The following is a 13,588-nucleotide window of genomic DNA, read 5'->3' as shown; positions in this document are numbered from 1 at the left end:
TGCTTCCCACATCACCGCGAATCTCATAGTGTTTGAAAATCACTGTTTTTTAAATCTAACTTTTGATGATGTCATAGGGTAGAACTTTTTTACTTGATATTTTTTTCTACAAAATGTAGAAATGCGCCTTTTTCACATACACTACATGCTCGTCGAACATCTCATTCCAAAATCATGGGCATTAATATGGAGTTGGTCCCCCCTTTGCTGCTATAACAGCCTCCACTCTTCTGGGAAGGCTTTCCACTAGCTGTTGGAACATTGACGCGGGGACTTGCTTCCATTCAGCCACAAGAGCATTAGTGAGGTCGGGCACTGATGTTGGTCAATTAGGCCTGGCTCGCAGTCGGCATTCCAATTAATCCCAAAGGTGTTTGATGGGGCTGAGGTCAGGGCTCTGTGCAGGCCAGTCAAGTTCTTCCACACCGATCTCGACAAACCATTTCTGTATGGACCTCACTTTGTGCACAGGGGCATTGTCATGCTGAAAAAGGAAAGGGCCTTCCCCAAACTGTTGCCACAAAGTTGGAACCACAGAATCGTCTAGAATGTCATTGAATGCTCTAGCGTTAAGATTTCCCTTCACTGGAACTAAAGGCCTAGCCCGAACCATGAAAAACAGCCCCAGACCATTATTCCTCCTCTAGCAAACTTTACAGTTGTCACTATGCATTTGGACAGGTAGGGTTCTCCTAGCATCCGCCAAACCCAGTTTTGTCCGTCGGACTGCCAGATGGTGAAGCGTGATTCATCACTCCAGAGAACGCGTTTCCACTGCTCCAGAGTCCAATGGCAGCGAGCTTTACACCACTCCAGCCAATGCTTGGCATTGCGCATGGTGATCTTAGGTTTGTGTATGGCTGCTCGGCCATGGAAACCCAGTTCATGAAGCTCCCAACTAACAGTTCTTGTCCAGAGGCAGTTTGTAACGCGGTAGTGAGTGTTGCAACCGAGGACAGACGATTTTTACGCACTACAGCACTCGGCGGTACCGTTCTGTGAGCTTGCTTGTGTGGCCTACCTCTTCGCGGCTGAGCCGTTGTTGCTCCTAGATGTTTCCACTTCACAATAACAGCACTTACAGTTGACCGGGGGAGAAGGTCTAGCAGTGCAGAATTTTGACGAACTGACTTGTTGGATAGGTGTCACCCTATGACGATGCCACGTTGAAAGTCACTGAGCTATTCAGCACGGGCCATTCTACTGCCAATGTTTATCTATGGAGATTACATTGCTGTGTGCTCGATTATAGACACCTGTCAGCAACAGTTGTGGCTGAACTAGTCGAATCCACACATTTTTCATGTATGTAGACACCGGTATTGTGCTGGAGATAATGAAAATTAAGTTGAAAAGTGGTGGAATTACTCTTTAAATGCCAGGAAGTCATACTGACTTCCACTTCATTTAGTAGAATTCGCTGCACACTATTGAGGAAGAGACTCATCTTTCGAGACCCACATGTGTTTGACAACAGCTGATAATCAGCTGAGGGGACGCACTGTACCAAAATAAACGAATGGCAGGAATCAACGCAATAACGCATTAGATGAGGCATTCTCAGTAGGATGAGCATAGTATCATGTAAAAAGATATATAAGATAGACCACAGCCTGTCGTTTCCAATGGGAACAAATTAGTCATAGTGGGCAGGACAAGAAAGGAGGTGGGCAGAGCCAAGCACGAGCTAGCAAGATCCTATTGGCACGTTCTAGTATACATTTGCATATTTCCGTTAGGGAACGCTTAGTCTGAAGTGTGCGTGTACAATAACTCAATTCGCCTTTGCACTCCTTCTAAACAACGCAAAAAAAAAAAAAAAAACTTTGGCAAAGGGTGAAGTCTACAAAACTTTATCCATTCTGTTCAGCACAGATTGTCGTTTTGGGAACAGAAAACTGTATTGAGATCAAATGTTTCATTGATGAGAAAATTTGCAGAATGTCGGCCAAAATCCATCTAGTTCCATCTACTCCCACAGCCGGCCAATGGGCTTCCTCTCACTTCCATATTTGGTAGTGAGTGGAAACACCAGCGGATGCTTCACATTTATATGTCCAGTGAAATATCTGTCTCATTGTTCTATCTGTGATAGTATGTTGATATTTGTTCCTTACTGCATTTGTTTTTACTAAACAGCACGTTCTAAATAAATGTAGTATGTAGTATGATTAGTACACAGTATGTCGTTTTAGTAGTAGTAGGTAAGACAGATTTCGGACAGTTATGCCACAGACGTGACAGAACATCTGCCATAACCTTAATGACTGTTAAGTCAATTACCGTCATCCTTCCATGATGTGGTAACATATTAGGACTGCCGTGTCCATGCTTAACGTCAGCAGATATTTCTTACATTAAACAGCACCACTTGTGTTTAATTCATAGAACACAAATCGATACGCACTGTCTTATGTACAAATCAATACAAGAGGTGCTGGAGTGGATTCATTCTGCCTCTGGCTAGTCAGCCATAGCCAGGCTCTGTGTGTGTATGGCTCAAAGTATAGGGATGAGTGCACTCTAAATGGAGGAAAGGAATTGGTCAGTGGACTGTACAAAGAAATGCACTGCGCTCCAGCCAGTTTCCTAGGTGACCCCATTGCAATTACATTATACATTCCCACAGGAGCCAAAGGAATGTTTCCTCCTGGTCTCAACGGACATGGGGGCATAGTTTGTGGAACTAATGTGATAAAAACAGAGAGAAATCAGATCACATAAAAATAAGCATGGCTGTAGGATGCAGGGGCGCAACTTTGGTTTTAGAAGTAGGGGGGACACTCCAAACAGCCTACCCGACCGCTCGGAGGCGTCCGCTTGGTCCTAATGCACACCGTTGCCTCTTTTTGTATCACATTCCAATGATAAAACTGGGGGGACAAAAATGCAATTTCAGAATGTGAAAGTTGTGCCCCTGGTAAGATGTGCCGTTATAAAACATGAGCCGAGATTATCACAAACAGGTATGGTCTAGGATAACTATGAGGAAGAATGCATTATCTTTCCTGTTGTATTGTTGGAATTATGTCACATTTAGGAATACCCCTACAATGATGTCTCTGGGGTATTTATTCTATACTGACAATAGAATGCCTTTAAAACCCCTTACACTCGTGGGAATTGGCTTATATGGATAGGGCTGAATTGAAATCTTCCTTACAGAAGAAATATGGAAATGCATAACCATGGTAGCAATTAAAAGGAAACCGTTTGAAAATTATAGGAAAATTATTAAACTAAAAAGGTGAAGACAACAGTTCACCTGACAAGACTGAATCCAAACATTTTATGTGCCTTTTACATTAACTGTACTTTTCGCCACATTTGTTGATAACGAACTCTGAAAATACTCTGGATACATTCAGTAACATGATAAGAATATTCTTGGAAGATTTGGGGTAGGTGCAACATTACACAAAAAAATGACAAGGGTTTGAGTGAGAGGTCTAGCTGGTGTTTCCAAGTGGCCACACACCTCTCCAAAGTGTGCACAGTTCCTAAGTAATTTCAATGCACTTTTATAACAAAAAAAAAAGTATTCAACTATAAAGTGCTTTTTTTGTTCTCCTAGCTGTGCCGTTGAGGAACTAGAGCAAGCACACTTGTAGTTGTTTTGAACACAGCCCTAAATCTCCGCCTTTACACCATTACTGTTGTTGTTTACGCAATCCAAAACTGGCTCATTATAAATTGCAATCTGGGTCAGGTGGGCATCATCGCTTGTTCTATTGACAACACGACTAGCTAAATTATCAAATATGACCTTATAGTGTTAGGCTTTCACAAGGCAATTCAGAGAAGAATATCGTAATTTTGGCGCGCATAGAATGGAGTCATGAGCGCATTCAGATGCGTGGCGCGCGGCACATTTTCTTCACAATACAACGAACATTCGCTCATTCTGTTCAGGACAACTCAGTGTATACCGCCATGTCATCTTGTAACTGTACATCAAACATAGTGATCATAAAGGTCTGTAGACAGTACGGACACTGCTTCCTGTTGACTAGCGCTTTTCTGAGGAAAAAAACGGCCTTCTACTCTTGGCAGCTACTCATGTTCAGTGGCTTCTAGTTAGTGGTTTGCAGTGTACACATATGCGCGTGCACACACACACACCCTCCCTGCTCTCATGAAATGCATGTTGCTACAACAACGAATAACCAAAATGGCCCTAACAAGTTGATCAAACAATGGATTCCAATTTGCTGAAATAGCCATTAAAATTTATTGGATGAGCGATTGATTCAGGTCGGCTCTGTAACAATGAGCTGTATAACAATTTGATTTCCAAATGCAATTAGTTTGTATTTACATAGCTTGTGTGGTGTATAAATTGTGTCTCCCACTCACACTGGCTCAAACTGTCATTATTGATACAGCAAATCCCTCAAACGTAATCCAGTGATAATATATCCCATATTAACTCCCCATTCCCAAGAAACATAATTCCTTTCAGCACACAAGATGGTACAAGAAAATCTTTAGAGGAGTTAGAAATTATTTTGCAAGGTGTCCATTACTGACCTTAAAAGTTATTACACCCAAAATTATATCACCCAAAGGAGGCTATCTGGTCATTTCAACAGTTAGTGCCGTAGATATCCTAGAAAAAAAAAACCTTTATATATGACTCCGCCCCTCTCACACTTCCCCATGAGGAGGCGGCATTACAGTCACTCCGTTTAAATTGAAAGGAGCCTGTTTCCGCCTACCATCCCCATTTTTCATGCATGAAATCCTTTAATAGAGTTAACCAAATGGGAAAATAATATAATGGACAGAGCATCCATCTAATCCCAAGAGAATCCAATGTGTCTAAAAGAGATAGTGTGTGTGTGTGTGTGTTAACATTCACATGGCCCTGTGCTTATCTGTCATGCCTCAGCAGTTAGCTTATGGGGCTAATTGAGCAGCTGCAGTTCCAGACCTCACCTGTGGGGCGGCGATATTTAGCGCAGGGTTGATCAGTTCAAATTTCTCCTGGGATTTCTCCCTGGCAAGACGTGCTGCCTCCTTCACTTCCTTGAACTGGTCTGAAAACTACAGAGAAAAGGAAATTAAATTATCAGAACGATTAGTCAACAAGTACATTAGAAATGTGCTCAACAGTCTAAAACACTGGCAGTGACCAACCTGCTGAAGCTGTTGCTCGGTGGCAAAACCCAGGCCGTACACGGTGTTGGCACGGCTGTCAGCCCACTGGCCAAACTTCTGGGATGTTTTGGTGAATGTCATGTTGGGGGTGATGGTGCTGTTGATGATGGCCTGTGATGTATGTCAGAGACCGAGGCATAAATCAACTGTTTATTTCTAATCAACAAAGCAAAACTTCACGCGTCACTGCATGATTCTGCCACCTTGCCTGGGGCCTACTGATAATGAATCCACAGAGAATAAACAAAAAACATTACCAACAGATCAGACAAAGGCATTATTGTGCAAAATGCACTGAATTGCAGACGTTTCAAAAGTTCACAGTTTCCCTCTATAACCAGGTCAACCCTTTCAGTGAGCGAGAACATAAGACATGTTTTGAATTCTCAGTGAATAATCAAAGAAAGTAGACAGAAAGAATACATCCACTCGCTCCAGTACTGTCAGAAACCTTAGCAAAAGACTAATAACATGTGGTTTTGCTCACTACCATTGAAGCATCCTTTGTAGGACAAGTTGTCAGGGGGGCAGGACTATAAATGTTACATGCTCATAAGTCGAAATCAGCCTAGCTCCCATATAAAGAGTGTGTGTGTGTTGGGAAGCAGCCACTGCCCCCAAGTTCGCCACCCTACCCCATCCCGTCGGTCTGCCCTGTACGGAGCACATGTATGGAGATTGCACGCGCCCTGTATCGCATGGCGAGATACGGTCACCGGTCGAGTGTGTGTAGCAAGCTACTTGGTTTAAATATCAACAGTACTACTACTGCCACAGCAGCATAACATTTGATTAACACTTGATAACACTTGATTTACATCATCAATATTCGGTCTTGTTGGCTGATGGCCTAAACGCAGCAGCACTTCATTTATTTCCTTATAGAATCATTGCCGCGGGAAGAGTGCTGGAGGTGCTGCATTACCCCTGATAAATTGAAATTTGCCAAAGTTATAGAATTACTGCCGTCTGTTCAGAAAGAAATTAAATAATTCAGAATAGCCTACACCATGAGTAGGCCTTTCATTTAGCCACAGAGGATCAATAGCTCCTTTTAAAAAATAGCCTAGCTGTGGATTGTTTGTAGCCCAATAACAAGGCACGCACAGCAAATCTGTCAGTGAACAGCATGAAGACAAAACAGGCCTTCGCAATATTTCAAATACAATCTGCGGGAAGGTTGAAAAAAACAAATGGCTCCTGCTGGAAAGAGAATAATCTTATTTGTCTGCTGTAGGCTACCAAAATATTTTATCAACTTCCAAATAGGCCTATTGAGCGAACATTGCTTTACAAAGTAAAACAAGAGAGATAGGTTGTTGGTACAAGCGCATCGGCCATCTCTGGCGAGTGAGCTGCGCATTGTTGGGTGAGTCAATGAAACTGGAAAGCATTTTGAGATATGAATTCTGAAAGTCTTTTAAATTTTTTTAGGAGGGGGTGGGGGTGCCTTTTTGTTGTTGTTGTTGTTGTACCTGCCTCCTTAAAAGGTCTGTGCACGGCACTGGTGCAACTCAGCTGTTCAATCATACTGCAATGAGGACACGTTGCTAAGAGAGAGCCAGCAGGGTTTATATCTCACCTTGGTGCCCCCCACACTGATGATGCGATACACAGTCCGGTTGGCATCATAGAAGAAGGAGACGGTGACTGCATGCTTGCTGGCAGGGAGCCAGTTCCTCTTGGTGGCCGGGTCTATCTGGAAGACGTGTGCTCTGGCACTGAAGATGGGTTGTTCCCTTCGGGGGAAGAAACACACAACAGTATTTAGCATTAGCAACACAAGACTGTCACTCACTGTCATTCCCTTCCAAGACAAGAAGGTAAAATGGAGGACATACACCAGAGGGGTATACTACAAAGCAGGATCAATGAGTTAGTAAGCTAACTTTTTTTTTTAACCCAGAAATAACTATTGATTTTCTGGCTCATTAAGAAAACTAAACTTAGATATGTGTTTTTGGTTGTTGAGTCAATTAGACCGTGCCCATTTCAAGCTTGCTCAGACGTTCCAAAATGGATGATATTTAATTATTTTTGGCAAGCCTCTGGGTATTGTGTGGTTTTAGGTTAGGAGAGAGGCCATATGTTAAACGAACCATCAATGGATTGTGTTTGGATATTACAATGAGATGTTGTGGGTAGATTAAAACGCATTAAAAGAGAACGCAACATTACACAACTAAGAGTTTATACAATGCTATTATATATAATGTACTGTTCTCCCCACAGTTCAATTAGCTAGCTATATTGACTTTAATGAGCACAATGTATACCAAAAATAATCTTTGTACTTTGTTAAAGGAGAAGGGAAAACAAGGGAAAATAGAATAAATGAACAGTTCAGTGCCTTGTTCCCTTTCACTTGGATTCCACTGAAACCAGGATATAAGCATAGTAAATGAAGTCAGGCTGTAGCTGGTATTTTCACCGATGACCCCAATCACAACAACCTGTATGCTTAGCAAAAAGAGCCATTTGTAAAACTGGGGTCAGATCTAATTAGATTTAGTGTATAAAAATATCTGAGGAATGGTTCTGACAACAACCAAACATTTTAAATTGAAACAAATCAAAGATTAATGACAAACCAATCTTGATTTCAATCAAGGTTCTCACTAGGCTACTTCTTATTTGTTTTTGACAAGGAGGAATAACTGTTTGGATGATTATCACAACATGGAATTGATCTCCTACTACACCTTTCATCATATCACCGTTTGAGAAAATGACAACTCAAGCTCTGTCCTGCAGCGTAAATACAGTACTCCGCCAGCGTTGTACAACGATCCACCAGTGTTGTACAACACTCTACTAGCCACTGAGCTGCCATGTCGAACCAGCCTTACAGTGTTGTGCACAAGTATCCTAAAGACGAGGTAAATATTGCAATTACATTTTCAATGCAACATGGCACTGCTCCGCAAAGGTCTTAATAAAGCCAGGGTTGTCCGGATAGATTATTGTAAACCTATTCCAGATCATATTCATCCCCCTCCCCCTTTACACATTGGCACACCCTCACTCATGCATGAACTGAATGGCATTTGTGTGTACAGTATTACATGAAACTGATTAATGGAAAAACAAGTGTGTACTGTATAGCTACAGTGGGGAAAAAAAGTATTTAGTCAGCCACCAATTGTGCAAGTTCTCCCACTTAAAAAGATGAGAGAGGCCTGTAATTTTCATCATAGGTACACGTCAACTATGACAGACAAAATGAGAAGAAAAAATCCAGAAAATCACATTGTAGGATTTTTTATGAATTTATTTGCAAATTATGGTGGAAAATAAGTATTTGGTCAATAACACAAGTTTCTCAATACTTTGTTATATACCCTTTGTTGGCAATGACACAGGTCTTCACAAGGTTTTCACACACTGTTGCTGGTATTTTGGCCCATTCCTCCATGCAGATCTCCTCTAGAGCAGTGATGTTTTGGGGCTGTCGCTGGGCAACACGGACTTTCAACTCCCTCCAAAGATTTTCTATGGGGTTGAGATCTGGAGACTGGCTAGGCCACTCCAGGACCTTGAAATGCTTCTTACGAAGCCACTCCTTCGTTGCCCGGGCGGTGTGTTTGGGATCATTGTCATGCTGAAAGACCCAGCCACGTTTCATCTTCAATGCCCTTGCTGATGGAAGGAGGTTTTCACTCAAAATCTCACGATACATGGCCCCATTCATTCTTTCCTTTACACGGATCAGTCGTCCTGGTCCCTTTGCAGAAAAACAGCCCCAAAGCATGATGTTTCCACACCCATGCTTCACAGTAGGTATGGTGTTCTTTGGATGCAACTCAGCATTCTTTGTCCTCCAAAACACGACGAGTTGAGTTTTTACCAAAAAGTTATATTTTGGTTTCATCTGACCATATGACATTCTCCCAATCCTCTTCTGGATCATTCAAATGCACACTAGCAAACTTCAGACGGGCCTGGACATGTACTGGCTTAAGCAGGGGGACACGTCTGGCACTGCAGGATTTGAGTCCCTGGCGGCGTAGTGTGTTACTGATGGAAGGCTTTGTTACTTTGGTCCCAGCTCTCTGCAGGTCATTCACTAGGTCCCCCCGTGTGGTTCTGGGATTTTTGCTCACCGTTCTTGTGATCATTTTGACCCCACGGGGTGAGATCTTGCGTGGAGCCCCAGATCGAGGGAGATTATCAGTGGTCTTGTATGTCTTCCATTTCCTAATAATTGCTCCCACAGTTGATTTCTTCAAACCAAGCTGCTTACCTATTGCAGATTCAGTCTTCCCAGCCTGGTGCAGGTCTACAATTTTGTTTCTGGTGTCCTTTGACAGCTCTTTGGTCTTGGCCATAGTGGAGTTTGGAGTGTGACGGTTTGAGGTTGTGGACAGGTGTCTTTTATACTGATAACAAGTTCAAACAGGTGCCATTAATACAGGTAACGAGTGGAGGACAGATGAGCCTCTTAAAGAAGAAGTTACAGGTCTGTGAGAGCCAGAAATCTTGCTTGTTTGTAGGTGACCAAATACTTATTTTCCACCATAATTCGCAAATAAATTCATTAAAAATCCTACAATGTGATTTTCTGGAAAAAAAATGCTCTATTTGTCTGTCATATTTGACGTGTACCTTTGATGAAAATTACAGGCCTCTCTCATCTTTTTAAGTGGGAGAACTTGCACAATTGGTGGCTGACTAAATACTTTTTTCCCCACTGTACATGCAACACATTCCAGGAGCATGTTGGCATTGACTAGCCTATACATAGTGTAGTCTATTACTATGAAACATACAGGGAATGGTTGAAACAAACAAGTTGGAGCTGTATGATCAGCGGGGACGGTAAGGAGCGGATGGCTAGCAAGGTGAGTGGGACAGCAGCTGCTGGCAGACAGCTGGATGAGGGAGAGAGCTGCAGGAAAATACTATTCTCTTGGCTTGCATCCCAGGCTGACATCTATATTTCATCACCTTTCCCATGCTGTACGCACACCTATATCCTATAAATTCATCTAAATGTTTCACAACAATGAATTAATCGTGTTGTATCCGGTCAAATCACTTCTGTGGGAATCGGTGACATTTAGGGCAAATGGAAAAAGGTCCACCTTGAGCTGAGGGTTAGTGCTGGCATCGGTCCAGACTATCAGCTTTGAATTAGTGGTTTTACCTCAGGAGTACTTGACAACAGAATGTAAAATTCTATATCAATAGCCAAACACCCTCTCATCGAAAAACAAGTGCATGAAACAAAGAGCATTATGGTAAAACGATCCAACTCTCAATCAATATTACACCTCATTATTATACTGACTGTTCAAATGTACAGACTTCAAATGTGTCACCTTGTTAATAAGCCTGTACAACAACAAACCAAGTAGATTTCAAATATAATAAGTAATGCAATTGCATGTTCTCTGGTACATATTGAAGACTTGTGTGTAAAGAAGTCCAACTCCGAACCTTTCGTAGTGAAGGCAAGTGATATTGATTGTTTCTTTCTGGACTCAGTATCTGCATTTACATTGGACATTAGCTTCTCACTCAAGTTCTGAGTTCAGCTTTAAAACGCACTTTCCCAGTGACCCCTGGTTGTGTGGGTTCACCCAGAGACACTGGGTGTCATCACTGGCTAATCCCCCTCACTTGTCTCTTCATCTCATGCTTAAGCTCTCTCAGTAATTCATCTCCCAAAGCCACTGATCTGAAAATGGCCCCCTATGTGAATCAGCTGCCCCTTCCAGCTGCCTAAAATACCAATGAGTTAGTTATTCTATAGTCTATGAAAGCTTCAAACTGTCAAAATAAGCTCTCTGTACACAATAGCTCAGAAATATAAAACCAACATGTTCCAAACAACACTCCATGTGGTATGGAGATATACTTACTGTTACAAAGGACACATCTTCCATGGGGAAAATAGATGGCAGAATACCACAGGTAAACTATTTTAACAATGGTTTTATAATAATCCAAATGACCTACTTCATACCAAACATATAAATGGCCCCAATATACTACCTCTGATTATTTGAAAAGATCTGATGATGGGGAAAACACTACATATTAGAGAGAAAAACAAATTTTGACAGTAGTTCTCCTTTAAGAGTTGGGCAATTCCACGCTAAAAGAATGATGCTGAGATTCACATTTTTCACTTTATGACAAACAAAAAACAATAATTGCAAAGTTAAACAAACCATACAACTCTATGCACAAGGACGACTTTTAAAAATGTCCACTGAAAATTGTATAAAAACACATTTACTTGAAGAACAGTGCAGCTGCAAAGTTTGGTAACAGAATGATGGCACAAACAGAACTGCAATTCTGCTACCAAACTTTGCATTTGCAGTGTTCTTCAAATATTATTTTATTTATTTTTACTTTGCAATCATTTGACATACATTTTAAAGTGAGAAATCTGAGTCTCGGCATCATTATGTTACAGTGGAATAGCCCAGTTTCATTCCTATGACCCCCAAGAGTCGAGTGAGCCTCATGTTTATTTGAAGGACAATTATCAACTGTTTATGTCCCCATAAAATGACATATTGATAACTAACTTGCTAAAAAAAATCCTTACAAATATGTTGTGTTTCAGGCAACGGCGTCAAGGGGAAAGCATTCTAAGGAGTTCGAAGAGAAAACTGAAAAAACAGATCGAAATATTAGAGGCACAGCTCACAAAAGAGAAAAGTAAAACTGAGAAATATAAGAAGAGGTACTATCGGGCCAAGAAAGAAAGTGCGTCCAAATCACCACGTACAAAAGTCAATGCTTTGTTGGCACATCAAAAAGTGAATTCACCCATCAAAAGAGCTCTTCTTTTCCATACATCCCTGATTGAAGATATTAGAAGAAAATATGAACATGCAAAAACAAACCGAGAGAAGCAGCTGATAGCAAAAGTGGTCAGTGGAAACATTCTTAAGAAGTATAAGCTCCAAAAAGCATGCCCAGACTGCTTTTGGCTACTCTAAGAAGAGAGCAAAGTATCCTGTGGATCTGACCTACCGTGGGAGGAGGTGCTTCAGTCGAAATGAGATTAGGAAGAACGTTACATCATTTTTTCTTCGAGATGATGTTAGTCGAATGACAACTGGCCGCAAACAAACAGTCACACGGCTGAAGAGTAAAATGCAAAAGAGGTTGCTTACTGATACAATGAAGAACTTGCATAGGAGGTTTCTCTCTGAGCACATTGGCCAAATGTCATACACCTCCTTTTGCCGTCTCAGACCCTTTTGGGTGGTAACCCCTTCTTCCTCTGACCGTGACACATGTCTCTGCAAAAAACATGAGAACTTGTAATTCATTGCCAATGCCTTGCAGAGCCAAGGGTTACTGTCCTCAAGAAATATTGAGGAAATGTCTGAAGCAACCATGTGTGACCCGAAAGCCAAGGTCTGTGCTTATGGTGAGTGCAGTGAATGCCTCCTAACTTGTCACCCGATGCTGAAAACCCCTGGGGAAGAGAACATTCGTTTATCTCAGTGGATGACAGAGAAGATCAAGAAGGATGAGAAGGTGTCAACAATAACAGTGAAAAGGGAGATAACAACAACAACAGAGCATGAGCCTAACACAGATTTCCAGGAGAGGCTTCTCCATTTTAGGAGCCATGTCTTCAACATTAAATGGCAGTTTGATGCCTACAGGGAGCTCAGGAGGAGTCTGAAGCACAATGAGTCCCTCTTGCATATAGATTTTAGCGAAAATTACTCATGTAAGTACAGCGAAGAAATACAATCTGTGCATTTTGGAGGCTCACACAAGCAGGCCAGTCTGCACACTGGAGTGCTCTACACCACTGGTGAACAAGCGCCACACACCTTCTGCTCCATATCACCCTCCAGAAGACACGACCCTGTGGCCATCTGGGCCCACCTTGATCCAGTTCTGAAGGTAGTGAGAGAACGACACCCTCAAGTCAGCACACTTCATTTTTTTCAGCGATGGGCCTGCAACGCAGTATCGACAAAAGGGAAATTTCTTCTACCTCTCAACGGAACCCTACAAGTATGGCTTCAAAGAAATAACGTGGAATTTCTTTGAGGCTAATCATGGGAAGGGGGCACCAGACGGTGTGGGTGGGGCCCTCAAGAGGTCAGCAGACCGGATTGTAGCCCATGGAGGAGACATTCCTGATGCCCAGAGCTTGTATAACAAGCTGAAAAGCCTGGACACATCTGTCGAGCTGTTCTTCATCCCAGAGAGGGATATTGAATCAAAGCCTGAGGTACCTGCAATAGCTGCCATAAAAGGCACTATGAGAATCCACCAAGCTATCAGTCTGACACCCGGCCAAATGAAATACAGAGACATTTCATGTCTGTGTAAAAGGGAGGAAGGTGTTTTTTGGACTGCCCCTGCTTTAACCTTCAAGAGGTCACTCTAGCTAATGTTCCTGTTTCATCTGACAAGTCCCCAGCATGTGTAAAGACACCAG

At 42.1% G+C, this 13,588-nt stretch overlaps 1 protein-coding gene across 1 annotated transcript in view; it reads right to left on the bottom strand.

Annotated features, from left to right (window-relative positions):
• LOC123491987 (homer protein homolog 3-like) overlaps positions 1 to 13,083 on the bottom strand; it is a 50,489-nt gene extending 37,406 nt beyond the window's left edge. Inside the window, exons 1-4 of the mRNA XM_045223590.1 lie at positions 12,989 to 13,083; positions 6,743 to 6,899; positions 5,140 to 5,271; positions 4,939 to 5,046 (exon numbers count right to left, since the gene is read on the bottom strand). Of these exons, the coding sequence (XP_045079525.1) occupies positions 4,939 to 5,046; positions 5,140 to 5,271; positions 6,743 to 6,899; positions 12,989 to 13,083 (492 nt within the window). The remainder of the gene's footprint in view (positions 1 to 4,938; positions 5,047 to 5,139; positions 5,272 to 6,742; positions 6,900 to 12,988) is intronic.
• Positions 13,084 to 13,588: the final 505 nt, after the last annotated feature.

This window comes from Coregonus clupeaformis, chromosome 11 (genome assembly GCF_020615455.1).
Source record: "Coregonus clupeaformis isolate EN_2021a chromosome 11, ASM2061545v1, whole genome shotgun sequence".
Classification (NCBI taxonomy): domain Eukaryota; kingdom Metazoa; phylum Chordata; class Actinopteri; order Salmoniformes; family Salmonidae; genus Coregonus; species Coregonus clupeaformis.
Note: the sequence above shows the minus strand (reverse complement) of the source record. Positions and strands in the feature narration are given on the sequence as shown.